This window comes from Blastomyces gilchristii (assembly GCF_000003855.2).
Source record: "Blastomyces gilchristii SLH14081 genomic scaffold supercont1.3, whole genome shotgun sequence".
Taxonomy (NCBI): Eukaryota; Fungi; Ascomycota; class Eurotiomycetes; order Onygenales; family Ajellomycetaceae; genus Blastomyces; species Blastomyces gilchristii.
The window spans coordinates 5918443-5932746 of record NW_003101680.1 but is presented as its reverse complement, the minus strand read 5'-3'; the positions used below and the strand labels follow the sequence as shown (position 1 = coordinate 5932746).

Below are 14304 nucleotides of genomic sequence, written 5' to 3'. Positions count from 1 at the left end.
ACATTTTCTCCTGAGTTTAATCTCTCTTTTCAGAAGAGTTAGAGTCAGTTCCGCCTTACTGAATCTACGAAAGATATGAATCAACTCAGTATTATGGATAGTCAATGGATTCCCATTGATATATGCTCTAACAAAGATTTCTTTTACAACTTCTTCAATCACTTTCAAATTCTCTTTGATAGTTTTTGAGCTGTAGACTAGATCAATATTATCCACATAACTCAGAGATCGCACTATTCTCATATTTCTATTTTTGAATAGATATGCAGTGTATATTGCAAATAAAATGAGTGAGATTGAAGAGTCTTATGATACTTCTATTTTTATCTCAGTCTTGTCTTATTTCATTCCATCAAAGAAGAGTTGTATAATTCTTTTAGATATAAAACAGTTAACTCATTTTATTAGAGAATGTGGCAGTTTTAACATCATTAATATCTGAATTAACTTTAACTTTGAATCATGATCAAATGCTTCTTTTATATCAATAGAAACTGCAGTTGAGACCAGACTCTCATGCTTTGCTATTTGAATATCATGAACAACTGAGAGAACAGTGTCAATTGTAGAACACTGTTTTCTATCTCTTATTTATTCACTGAATAAAAGAGAATCACTGATAGAGCTTATAAAAGATAGTTGAGTAGCTATTATCTTTTCTAAAACCTTTCCTAGGCAGTTCAATAGAGATATTACTCTATATGACTTGGGAATTGAAGTTTTTCTATTAGGTTTTGCAAGAATCACTCCGGTGGCTTCTCTCCAGCATTCAGGATGATATCCATTTTTCAAGAGATTGAAAAAGAGCTCAAAATATTCATTCCTTAAGTAGGAGTATGTATTTTGAATAATCAAGTAATTAATTGAATCAGGCCCTGCAGCAGTCTTGCATAGATACAGTGATACAGTGACTTTAAGTAATATTGAAATTACAATAATAATAGATAGCTGATATGCATATGAATTAATAACATTAATATAAAGAAATTCAATGAGTAACTTAATAAGAAACTTCTGCACAGATAAATTCAACACTGACGGAATTAAATATAAACATAATATAAGTATTAAAGAAATACTTAAATACTGTTATATACTTTAATACTTCTAACCTCACTCTCTACTCATTTATGAAGGTTGAAAATACTTGAGAAACTAAGTGTAGATCAAGATATTATTGATTCATTAACTACTCAAGATTAATATATCAATGATTGATTGAAAGATCACATGAAACAGAAGTTTTATTTATAAATGAAAACATATAAATTAGTGTTATATATATCTGATAATATTATTAAATATCTTGATATTCTGTTCTGAGACACTGCTATACAATAGAAGATATTAGATTAGTTATAAAGTACTTAATAGAGAAATACTTCTCTTACTACATTTATCTCTAACTTCAATATCAAGATTCTAGAAGTAGATAATCAATCTTAAGAGAATCAAATAAAGATTAGCATGCTTAAGAAGACACTAACTTTTAAACTCTTATAAGCTCTTATAAGTAGACTGACCGTGTGACTGTGTCTGAGACTAGGACCAGATTTTTTGATAGTCTCATTACCAATTCAACTGATCTCATTACATGGTTTTAACCTTAGATAGTAGTCTTATACTGTTTCAGTGAGACTTACTGTCTACTCTTGTCACATTTTTCAAATGAGATCATGATTTTCACTTCTCAATTTAAATTATTTTTATTGCTTTAAATGACTTTAAATCTTATTTGAGCATTATCAAAAAGCATTACTTTTTAAAAAATTAAAAATAGTCTAAAAGAAATCTTAAAATGTCTAAAAATAGTAACTTTATGCCAAGAATGGGACTAAATGAGATCAAATAAGACCACTTTCTCATTTTTTTCAAGTCATGATTTAATTTTAAGATCTCATATATAGTCACTTTGCATGTTTTTTTAATGACTAGTCCCAGCGGAATTCACGCCAAGAAATGTATGGGACCAGACCAAATGAGATAAACATGAATCATGATCCGCGCAGTCTACTTATAGTTCAGATAAAGATCTGACTTATAAAGACTTCTGTATATAACTCTGAATATTGAATGACTGTCTTATCAAGCTTAAGAGTATATAGAACATTAGTAGAAGACATTACATTTCAATTACTTATACATCTGTATTAAAGAATATTAATAATGCAGATGTTATGAATTAAGTAGACTTAAGTTACTGATTAATCTTAATGAGAGATATACATTAATTGTAACTGATCAGAATATATTACTTTTAACTGCTACTTAATCTATATATCTTCTTACTTACAAGAAAGATCAGTGCCTTCTCATTTAAAAGAAGATGTGGCGGGCTGCGCCTGATCAATTATATAGACTATTTCATTACACTTCGTAGATTTCCATTCTCCCGCTTCGAAGCTTCAATTCTCGGTTGCTGATTCTCGGCTGATCATAGATTCTTATTCTTCCGCCCCGAAGCTCTGATTCTCCGTCATTAATTCTCATCTGAAAAACTCACAGAATTTCTATTCTTTCATTCTGAAGCTTCATTACATATATTATTATGTATATGTATAAATTTTCACTCTGATTATCAATTCTTATACATTCTCTTTCTTTTTCTTTTCTAATGTTTTTTACTTTATTATATAAGATCTATAAATATCATACTAATCTATTCAGTGTAGATCTCTTATACTTGAAAAACATTCATTATGTTCTTATTAGAAACAATTATTCACACTCATTATCTACTTATTAGAAATGATTACTCACTGAGATATTCAAACATGTAAAGATGTGTAAGAAATAGAGAAATAATCAGTTAAGCAGATACTGAGTTCTAATCAGTTAAGTTAATACTGAGTTTCTAGATAGAAGCTTACTTATTAGTCACTCTGACTCTGTGACAAGATCTTACAAAGAGAATAAGTTTTTATAAAGAGAATATCAATGAAAGATTTGAGAGTTCTGATACAGATATATGAAATATTTATATAATTACACTTCTTCTGATTTCACAGATATTACATATTTAATAAATAATATCATCATATCTAATAATGATAAAAGAGAACTTTCAAACGCGAGCATAGATGCAGTATCACAGTGGTTTTAAGCCATGTTAAAATTGCAATATTAATAGATAGCTGATATACATGCAACTTAACAACATTAATATGAAGAGATTCAATAATTGTCGTAATAAGAAACCTCCGCACAGACAATTTCAACACTGACAGAATTAAATATATACATTATACAAATACTGAAGAAATACTGGAATATTTCTACATATTTTAATAATTCTGATCTCACTCTCTATTCATCATGAAGATTGAAAATACTTATGAAACTAAGTGTAGATAAAGATGTGATTGCGCGTGAGATAGAAGTTTCATTGATTGATAGAAGTATGTAAATCAGTGTTGCAAATCTCTGATAATATTATCAAACATCTTAATATTCTGTTTCAAGACACTGCTATATAACAGAAAGTATTAGATTAATTATAAAGTATCTGACAAAGAAACACTTCTCTTATAACATTCATTTCTGACTTCAACATTAAGATTCTAGAAGTAGGTGATAAATCTTGAGAGAATTAAATGAAGATTAGTATACTTAAGAAGATATTAACTTTCAAATTTCTGGAGACTCTTATATATGTGAATAAAGACCGGATTTATGAAGCTTTATATCAACTTCAGACATTGAATGATCATCTTATCAAGCTCAAGAGTAAATAGAACAGTGGCAGAAAACATTACATCTCAGTCACTTATACACCTGTGCTGAAGAATAATGACAATGATGCAGATGCTATAAACTGAGTAGACTTGAATATCTCTATATAAGCAAGAATCTCTGCTATTCAAACAGGCTTTTAAGTCTCTGAAATCACTTTCAAAGAAGTCACTGACTGATGTTAATATGAGATGCATAGTAACTGTAACAGATTAGAATACATTACTCTCAACTGCTGATTAAGCTATATATCTTCTCACTTAAGAGAAAGATCAGTGTTTTCTTGTTTGAAGAATGAATCAGCATCTATTCATATCAATCACATTATGTTGAAGAAAGATTCAGAAGATAACTATGAGAATATCTCAATAAAATAGAGAAAAGACTAGCTTCTGTTCAAATTCACAAATGAAAGCTTAAAGAGGTCAGATGATAACAATTTCAAGAGAAAATGATAATAAGTACAATTATTATATCTATCATGATTAATAACATGTATAATATGAAAGTTATAATAGACAGCAGTCTATGCTATTATGCAATAATTAAATCTTCAGTTATAAGATATTATCATCTTCAGTGGATTCTCTTATTAAAACTCTGACTTCTTGCAGAATTTAATGACTAAAAAGACATTTGCATCTGTTACATGATAAAGTTAAACATAGATATCAGAGAATATTAATATAAAGATATCTATGCATATAAAGTTGATAATCTTGATTATAATCTTATGTTAGATCTTGTCTGACTATCTGAATAAGATATCTTATTAAACACTTAAAACAGAAGCTTAATATTTCTCAATAATAATAGAATTTATGAAGACAATATTTATAAGACTATGAATCTGACACAGATCTCTGTCAATGCTTATAAAATACTCTGAAAAAGAAGTTATTAATACAATCACTGACAAGATCACTAATAGTAGAATTATATGACAATTTACTTCATTAGTCTGACTGATATTAAAAAAGCTCTAGAAAAGTTATTTTATGTTATAATAACAGATTATTATATAAAGCTCTGTTAACAATATTATGAATATCTAGATGTCTTTTAATAAGATAATAATGTTACAAATCTACCTCTCTTACAAGGTTCAGAAGTGAATCACAGTATTAAGTTAAAAAAGAAGAATGATAAAGTCTCTGAATTATTATAAGTTCTTCTCTATAACATGTTCTGAGATAAACTTCTTCTTCTTTAAAAGACACTCAATAATCTGTTAAATAAAGAATTTATATATGTTAGCAACTTCTCTGCTGCAGCTTCTATTCTCTTTACAAAGAAATCAGGTGAAGAACTCTGATTCTGTGAGAACTATCAAGAATTAAACAGATTAATAAAGAAAGACTGCTATTCTTTATCTCTTATCAGTAAAATTCTAGCTCATATTAAACAAGCTCAATGATTGAGAAAGTGAGATATTATTACTGTGTTTTATAAGATCTGTATCAGTGATGAAGATAAGTAACTTACAGCATTCTAAACATAATATAATCTCTTTGAATGAGTAGTCACACTCTTCAGAATGACTAATACTCTCAGTATATTTCAGAAGTATACTAACTGAGCACTCTGAGATTTTCTTAATAAATTTACATCTGCTTAGACTGACTGTGTAACTGTGATTCAAAGGTTCCTTTTACCAGCGTACGATTACAGGCGTACACCGGCTTCTTATATATCGTATGTTAAATTAATTAGTGGCCGCTATAACCTCTTTACATTTGTAAGCAAGTTTGAAAGTGGCTGTGTTATTATCTGATAGTTGTACATTCTTCTAAACTACATTCTCTCTCATCAGATTCAGTCACACTCACATGATCATGATGTCTGCTCTAGCTTCATGCAGATTAGCATGCCACTAGTGTTCATGATTATGTAGTCTATTCTGATTCAGCTAGTGTTCTGTGTACATTCTCACAAAGAAACTTTCACTATATTACATCACTCATTCGGCCCGGTGGCGTAGTGGTTAACTACGCTACCATGAAGCCTCAATTAGCGGCCTTCCCCCCGGGGAATGAATGCCAAGAGGGGGCAGGTTCGAACTCTGCAAGAGCCATCTTAACCACAGCTTCCACTGTTAAGTTATAAAACAGTATCAGGGACCCCCGGATGCACTATAGTGAATTATTATCAAGCTTAAGATGTTCATCCCAGAGGTTTCTGAGTGCTAATTCTCACTGATCTTAGAATTAACAGCTCTTCAGACACTTCAAGTTAGATCAGTACTAGAGTGATTAAGATCTAGAGTGCTCACAGAATAGTGAATTATTATTAAGCTTAACTGATCAGGTCTCATTCTCTTCACTCTAGACACTCACTTTCAGAAAATGAGATTTAAAAACTATCTGATTAGAACACTCTGAGTCTAGCAAGAATCTAGATGAGACAAGACCTAGGTGTTCTTAATAGATGATTAGTACAAGCAAGATCATGACAGTCAATTGATAGGCTGAAATGCTGAGATTAATAGCTGAAAGATTAGAGACTTAACTAGAATTGAGTAACTCTGATGTTATTCTTAGTGAGAATCTTACTTATGAGTAAGCTAGTTACAGAAGCTAGCTGAGCAGCAGCTCTTTAGAGAAAATGATAATCTCTGAAGTAAGTCTGAGAGAACAGAGACAGCAGTCAGTTATATAGAGTGTTAAAAGATATATATAGCTTAAGATGTAAACTGCAGAGATCTTGTTCTGTAGCTCTCTTTACTTTATCTTTTTCTTTCAATTTCTTTCTATCTATTTATTTAATGTGTCTATCTTTAAGACTGTATTCTCTTTCTCTTTTCCTTTGTCATGATATTGTCAAATGATTTCAAAGTATCAGAAGATGTTAAAACACTGTAATTTGTAAACAGTTTTTATATTCTGAGCTGGAATTTTCTGATTTTGCATATCTGAAATTAATGAATGTATAATAGTTAACTTTACAGATATAGGAAAAACTCTGAGAACTAAAAGTTCTCAGATAGATGTTATAGTCTCTGACTGCATACATCTATAATTGAAGAATAATAATAATAATAATAATATCACTCATTTACTAACTTTTCTCATTCTTCAATCATCTTCTTTATCATCATTATTATTAAATGTTATTATCTCATTTAAGATTTCTATCTCTTCTTCTGTTCAACTCTTTTCTATCTGTTTATCTATTACATTGTATACATTTCTGGCAATAACTCTCTGTTCTTACAATAAGTATTATTGTAGTGCTCATATCAGGCAGTTCATTAGCAGTAAGTATAACATGTTGTGAAACATGATCAGAACTTATTTATCTTCTAATAATTGTTAGAATATATTATCATGAGTGATATATCTTCTTCAACTTCTTATACACTCTTGATCATTTTTCTTCTCAGTGAGTTTCTGATCATATTTTCTGACATGATTTTGCATAAATGCAGATACTGATATGTTTGTTTTTATTCATATAGAATCTTTATATGTTGACAGATCTGCATTCACTGATGATAGTGAACTCAATATTGAATCATTGATTGAGAACTTAAAGAACATAATAATGAAGAAATTACTTATGTTATGTAGCTGAGTTTCTCATGTTCTTCTCTGCTCTCTCTGTTTCTTTCTCTGCTACTTCTTCTCAATCTTCTACATCTGTCTCTCTGTCTGATTCTTCTTCTTCTGCTATCTCTGTCTCTGTATCTGATTCTTTCACTCTCACTATCTCTGCTCTCTCTGATTCTGCTGTCTCTGCTTTCATTATCAGCTCTTCTTGTTTCAAGAAGATGTTATGTAGGCTTAATAAATCATGTTTTTTAGTGTATACACTTTCATTCTTCTTATCAATCTCTAGAATAATTTATTGTATAAAGACTGTATATAATACAACTATCTGAAGCTTGATTATGAACACTGATTATTATATTCATTTTAAATATTCATGATAAAACAATTATTTATTCATATCAGAGAATTACTCTCTCTCTCAACAGTGTCAAGATTATAAGTCTTTTTCTTTTTCATCTTTTCTTTCTGATACTGATTTTCCTATTCTTAGAAAAAATCATTATGAGTTTTATTATATATAAAGTCATAATGTTCACAGATATTAAGAAACTTTTTACAATTATAAAGTTCAATATTACAGAGACATTCACTCTGATGAATTTCTTTGAGATAATAGATCTGAAACAGCCTATTCTCTGACATCTGTTATTCAACTTCATGATGCAGGCAAAGAATATTCATGTTTTCAGAAATGAGAACACAGATGTTGTACTCTTTTACACTCACAGACATGAGACTTATACACCTTGTCTGAGATATTATTATGAGAATGAGTTATTCACACACTGTGTTCTACTTCCTGCATTCTCTCATGTCTCTCTCTCTCTTTTTGAGAAGTCTTATGTGTGTTGTAATTGTATATACAACTCTAAGATCAGTGAGTATTTATTCAGTAACTGTTCTCATCTCTGATTTTGTAATTTTTATACACTAATAATGATTCTTAGTTGCTTCAGTGTCAGAGATCATTCTAATCAAAGATGATAATATCACTGAGACTATTCTCTCTCACTCTCAAGCTTCTTTCATCACTTTCTCTTCCTTCTCTGCAGAGAAGGTTGTGCACACATCAGATTATAAGTATTCAGTCTTAGATAACTTCTGCTATTATTCATTCAGTTCTGTATCTTCTTCTTCTTTCATTTCTTCTATCTTTATCTTCTCTGCCCTGGCTTCTGATTCTGTGAGTCTTACACTCTTCTTCAATTTTTCTACACATACATATACACATTTCTATATTGGCATTCCAGTCAATCTTACAATAAATGACATTAATGTTGTACACAGAGCAGTAGAGGAATTGAAGACATGTACAGTGTTGTTACAAGAGTAGCTTACAGCTCTCAAATTCCTTACAGATCTCAAGTTTTGAGATTTTCTTTGTTTTTTGATGTTTTTCAGATAATATGATATTGAAAATAGATTAAATATGTGATATATGAAAATGAATAAGATGTGTATGATAATATTTATCTTTTGTGATCAATTCTTATAGTTAGTAATCAATTCATTATTTCTTTTCTTTTCTTACACTTTTTCTTTGTCTGTTAGTCACTACTCTTACACAATCTCTATATAATACAGTGTTCAGTGACTAGATTCAGCAGCTTTCATTTTTTTATGATTCTGTCTTATGTATTATACTGTCTCTCTTTACTCACTCAGATCACTACAGTAAACAGCTTATCAAAACTAATCTTATCTGATCTCTGAGTATTCTCAGAAGTCAACATAACTTAATCTCACATATCTGTGAATATTTCAGATGATTTGTTCTCTGTTATCTCTATGATTGAACTAGTGTAAATAGTTAAATTCAACTCTGAATCTCTTTTTCTTCTGTGATCTGACTCATATACAAGTCTGTCACTTTGAGACTGCTCTTTGCCATGTTGCACTCACTGTCTGTGACATATTATCATACAATCAGCTACAGTCTTATCACTTATTAAAGTATAATATTTGTCTGATTTCTTCATTTCTTCTCATTCTTTTCTTATAATTGTGAAAAGATTAGAATAAGTGAGATCATCTGATTCATAAGTATCTATGATTTCTCTTACTTTGTAAGACTTTTCAATTGTAAGTCTCTTCTTTTTCAATACTGATAATAGTGCTGTAAATAATTATAATTCACTCAGATCTTATATCTTTACTTTTATAAGTCATGAATCATTTATTAAGTTGTGTAAGATCTGTTTCTCTGATTCTTTCAATGTGTATGTTCTCAAAGAATGTGATTTGAGTATTTTATATGACTCAAATCATCTAGATTGAAACTTCTCAGAACTCTCATTATATATAAGAACTCATGTTCTCATCTTGAGACTCAATTTCTTAACTAGTAAGTCTTGTATTCTTTTTGATTGAATTGCTTGATTCAGGAGTAACTCATTAGCTTTTACACATGCATGACTGATCTCTTTCAATCTTGATTTCACATTTATAACTGTTGCATCTGCAACTGCTACTGCTGTGTTCATAACTGCTGTTCTCTCTCTCATCTTTTTCAAAGCATTCTTCAGGATGTGCGGATGCAATTCATACAATAGGTAGAATAATAAATACTTGAAGACTGCATACTATTAAATCTGTGTGATTAATAGCATCTGACTGAGATATTCATTTCATAGTCTTGTAGGCTTACTCACTAGATATTTCATCAGCATGTTACTTAAGATTTCATTCAAGTGTTTCATCTTTCTGTTTATCTGTAGATGATATGATATTGTTCTACAATATCTTGTCTGTAACTGACTCATGAAATGTCTCACTACTTCTTCTATAAGATTTACACTGTTATCAGTTAGAATCTCATACAGTATTTCATAGTTAATATAGATCTCATTATGTAGAAACTTTGTCATTATCTTCTCTATCATCTCTGAAACTGCTTTCACAACTGATCAGTCAGTAGTGTAATTAATAGCAGTGATTATTCATCAATTTTCATTTAGTATTCACAGTAATATGTCTATAAGATTCATCTCTCATTGTTTGAATGATTGTATTATACACTTTATCTGATATTATACTTTTTCATATTCTAATTCTTTCTTGACTTCTTTCACAATCTGACAATTTGAGCACTCATGAGCATACATCTGAATGTTCTCAGCCATGCTTGGCCAGTATACTCTTGATTCAAGTACACTCATGAGTTCAGAGCTTTCTAAGTGACTGAATTTCTTATGTATATAAGTTATCAAGTTGTGTTTAAATAAATGTTCTAGATAGAGAGCTTCTGTATATTCTAGATCATGATAAAGCACAACATCATTTTTCAATTTTCTCAGCTTAAAGTTTGAAAGTATCTCTTCTACTACTTTTATGAGATATTTATCATTCAACATCTTACTATTCTTCAAGTGAGAGATTATTATATTTACTCATTCTGATTTCTTGTACTCTCTCAGCATGTTTAACATGAACTTTTCTTATATCTAGTTCTCATAATTCTCACTCATGAAGTCAGGTCTGTGACTGATTGCATCAGATATCACAGTGTCTGATTGCATCAGATATCACAGTGTCTGATTTCTTTCAGTATTTAATATAAAGATTATATACTTGAAACTCCAAGATTCAACATGTTAAATGTTTGAAAGGTTTTATCATTAATTGTACATAGATAAGGCTTTCATGATTCATAATCACTGTTATTATATGTCTGTTGTTAATATATCTATTTCACAACATCAGCATATGCTTAATTACTAGCAATTTCTTTTCATACACTGAGTAATTGAGCTCAGTGCCTGATAGTTTTCTATCATCATACATCATCAGATGCAGCTTGTCATTGTTACTCATCTGTAGAAGAGCATCTCTGATAGCTCATTCAGATACATCTCTCTTAATATAGAAAGATTTATCACAATCTGATTGAATAAGTACTGAGAATATTATTATACATTTTCTCAGTGTGAGAAAAGTCTCTTTGCATACAATATTTCAGATAATTGAATGAAACTTCTTCTTTCATAGATTTGTATCTATTTCTCTTAAGAGATCTGAGAGTGATACAGATATTTATACAAAATTCTTGATGAATCTGCAGTAATATAAGACTAATTCAAGAAACTATTGTATATAATATACATTTCTCAACTATGATCAATTTACTATGACATTCAATTTCTCTGAAATGAGATATATACAGTTATCACTCACTACATATTCTACAAACTTCAACTATTTCATTTCAAACACATACTTTGTTAATTTGATATAGAGCTTATACTCTGTTCAAGTTATAAGCATCTCATTAAGATACTTCAGATATTCATCATATAAGTTTGAAAAGACTAGAATGTTATTGAGATATACAAGACATGAGATTTTATTCTGTTTATAAAGAATCATATTCATCATCATTTGAAAGATGATAAGTACATTTATCAGACTGAATGACATTGCCAGGAATTTGAACTTCTCTTATTATATATTAAATACAGTTCATAAGACTGATAGTTCATCTACACAGATCTGTCAGTATTCTGAGAGAAGATTGATCTTCAATAGATATTAAGTGTTTTCAACTATATTCAACTGTTGTTGAATCTGTGATAATGAATATTCATTCTTGATCATAAGCTTGTTAAGTGCTTGATAATTGATACATATCTGTCACTTCTCATCTGTCTTTTTCATAAATAGAACTGAAAAGCCTCATGCACTTGATGAGAATTGTATGAGATTATATTCTAGAGGGTCTGTGATCTGATGCTTCTGTTCTTCAAGATATGTTTGTGACAGAGAATATACATTCTGATTGACTGGTTTTGCATTCCTTATATCAATCTCATGTATGAATTCTTGTTTCAGTGACAATTCTGATGAAAGATCTGTTCAGAAGATCTTTTCATACTTCTTCAGAAGCTTCTTTATATACTTGTTATTCTGTATATTCTTTATCTTGATTTTCTCCACTTTCAGATCTCATATGATATACAGAATGCTTTCAGATAAGATTTTACAAATTATTCTCTTTACTTGTTAATGTATAAGCAGATTTAACTCTTCTATATCAGAGGCATGAAATGTTCTTCTCATATCAGTTGATAGAATTGTATGAATCATTTTCTTTCTATCAGTCAATCACATATGACATGTACATTATTAAATCTGTGAATTGAATCTTTGAAATTAATTGAGTTTAAGAATAAGATTGTATTCCACATTCTGCAGCTCTCATGCTTAAATATAGCAAGATTATTCTTTAAAGTGCAAGAGAACTCTTACTCTTACAGATAATATTAAATATCAGTTATTAAATAATCTTATATGTCAGGAATTTTTCACTCAGTGAACCTCTTTCAGTCTTCAAATTATATAATTACTAATATATTATATAGAAGCTTCTGTGTCTGCTAATACTTTTGCAGTCATCTCTTGATTCTTATTCAAGTGCTTCTTATATATTAACATTTCAGGCCTCAAGGCATTGAGATGAGTATTCACTTCATCATTCTCACTCACATCTCATTTGAGAGTCTGCTTTCTCTTGATATTCACAGAATTCAGAGAATCATCTAACACAGACATCTCTTTCACTTTGAAGACTTTTCATAGAATATCAGTGAGTGTCTCTGAGCTCACTGATTCTGCTAGTTTTTTAACTCTCTTGCTTCTCTTGACTGTGTATGCTGAGTGTAATCTTTTATATCATGATTTTAATGTCTGCAGTTGAAGCAAGCTCAATGCTTATAATATCAAGATTTTCATCTAGAAAATCTCTTTTTCAGAGAATTCAGTGCTTTAGCAATGATATTCAGATCTAGATTTATTATATTCAGATATGTAACTTGTGTTATAGAAGTCTGATTATCTGTTCTTCACTGAGATATACTTGATTGCAGTATTTTCTGTTGTAATTGACTCACTTATTCTCATATAATGAGAATATTGTATACTTCTTTCACTATATCTGATTATAAGATTAAGCATTTTCATTCTACTCTTAACTCAGATGTAAGATTATGAATGAAGATCTGTAAACAGAAAGATGTTGAAAGCTCTTCATTCAATATAAGATAGTATAAGCTGAAGTGTGTAAAGTATAATGTAAGATTACTCACTTGTCTACACTCAGTGAAGTATTTGTAACACTTATCTCATGCATCTACTTTCTCAAAGTTATACAAGATTCATTTGAAAAACTCATTTCATATTCATGAGAATGAATATCACTTCAGATCTGTAAGATTCATCTTTTTACTAGTTATTTATAATGACTTCACTTTTCTGTGTAGAGATGTAGCAGATCTTAAGACTTATTAAAATTCTATTGACTGTCTGTCTATAAGTTCATATTTAATCTGATAATATGATTACATCTGACTTAGCCAGCTGATTACAGCATCATTTTTTCAGTTATTATTGAAGCTTAGTAACTCAGACAGATCTCTCAGCTTGATATATTTCATGCTCAGATTCTCATTCTACACAGTGATCTCTGATAATATATACACTTCTGAAGAGATTGTGAATAATTATAATAAAATCTTCAGATTCAGTGTAGTTATCTATCTATGTAAATATTCAATCTTCTGCTGCAGATCTAAGACCTGGTTTTCTCTATTCTTATTGATGATGATGATTATGTCAGTGAAGCTCTTCATAGTAGATGCTTAATTCACTGTGAATGTCAATTGTTGTTTGACTTCTGCCTCAGTCTGCCACTGCATACACAAGGCCTTGATCTCATTTAGAATTCTTATATATATACAGAGCTTCAATTCTGGTTCAGCAGTTTCAGTCACTTTTCTTACTACTTTAAGTACACTCTCTGAGAGATTCTGTATATCTTTCAGTTCAGATAGCAGAGAAGAGTATTATTTATATTAACTAGAGAAGATATTCATTTCAGTAATTTCTCATTGAATATATAATATCTATCATTATATTGCTATATTATTATATCACTATATTATTATATTACTATATTGTTATATGATTTCTGTTATTATTATATAACTTCAGTGATGATCACTCTCTCTGTTTATTCTTCTTTTGAGTA

At 29.7% G+C, this 14304-nt stretch overlaps 1 protein-coding gene across 1 annotated transcript; it reads right to left on the bottom strand.

Moving 5' to 3' along the window:
* Nucleotides 1-9934: 9934 nt before the first annotated feature.
* Nucleotides 9935-10463, bottom strand: BDBG_16624 (uncharacterized protein; the record flags this gene model as incomplete). The annotated part of the gene is made up of 2 exons (XM_031724542.1): nt 9935-10165; nt 10319-10463. Coding segments are annotated over 2 exons (376 nt in total), but the record flags the coding sequence as incomplete, so codon positions are not given.
* Between the last annotated feature and the right edge of the window lie 3841 nt (nt 10464-14304).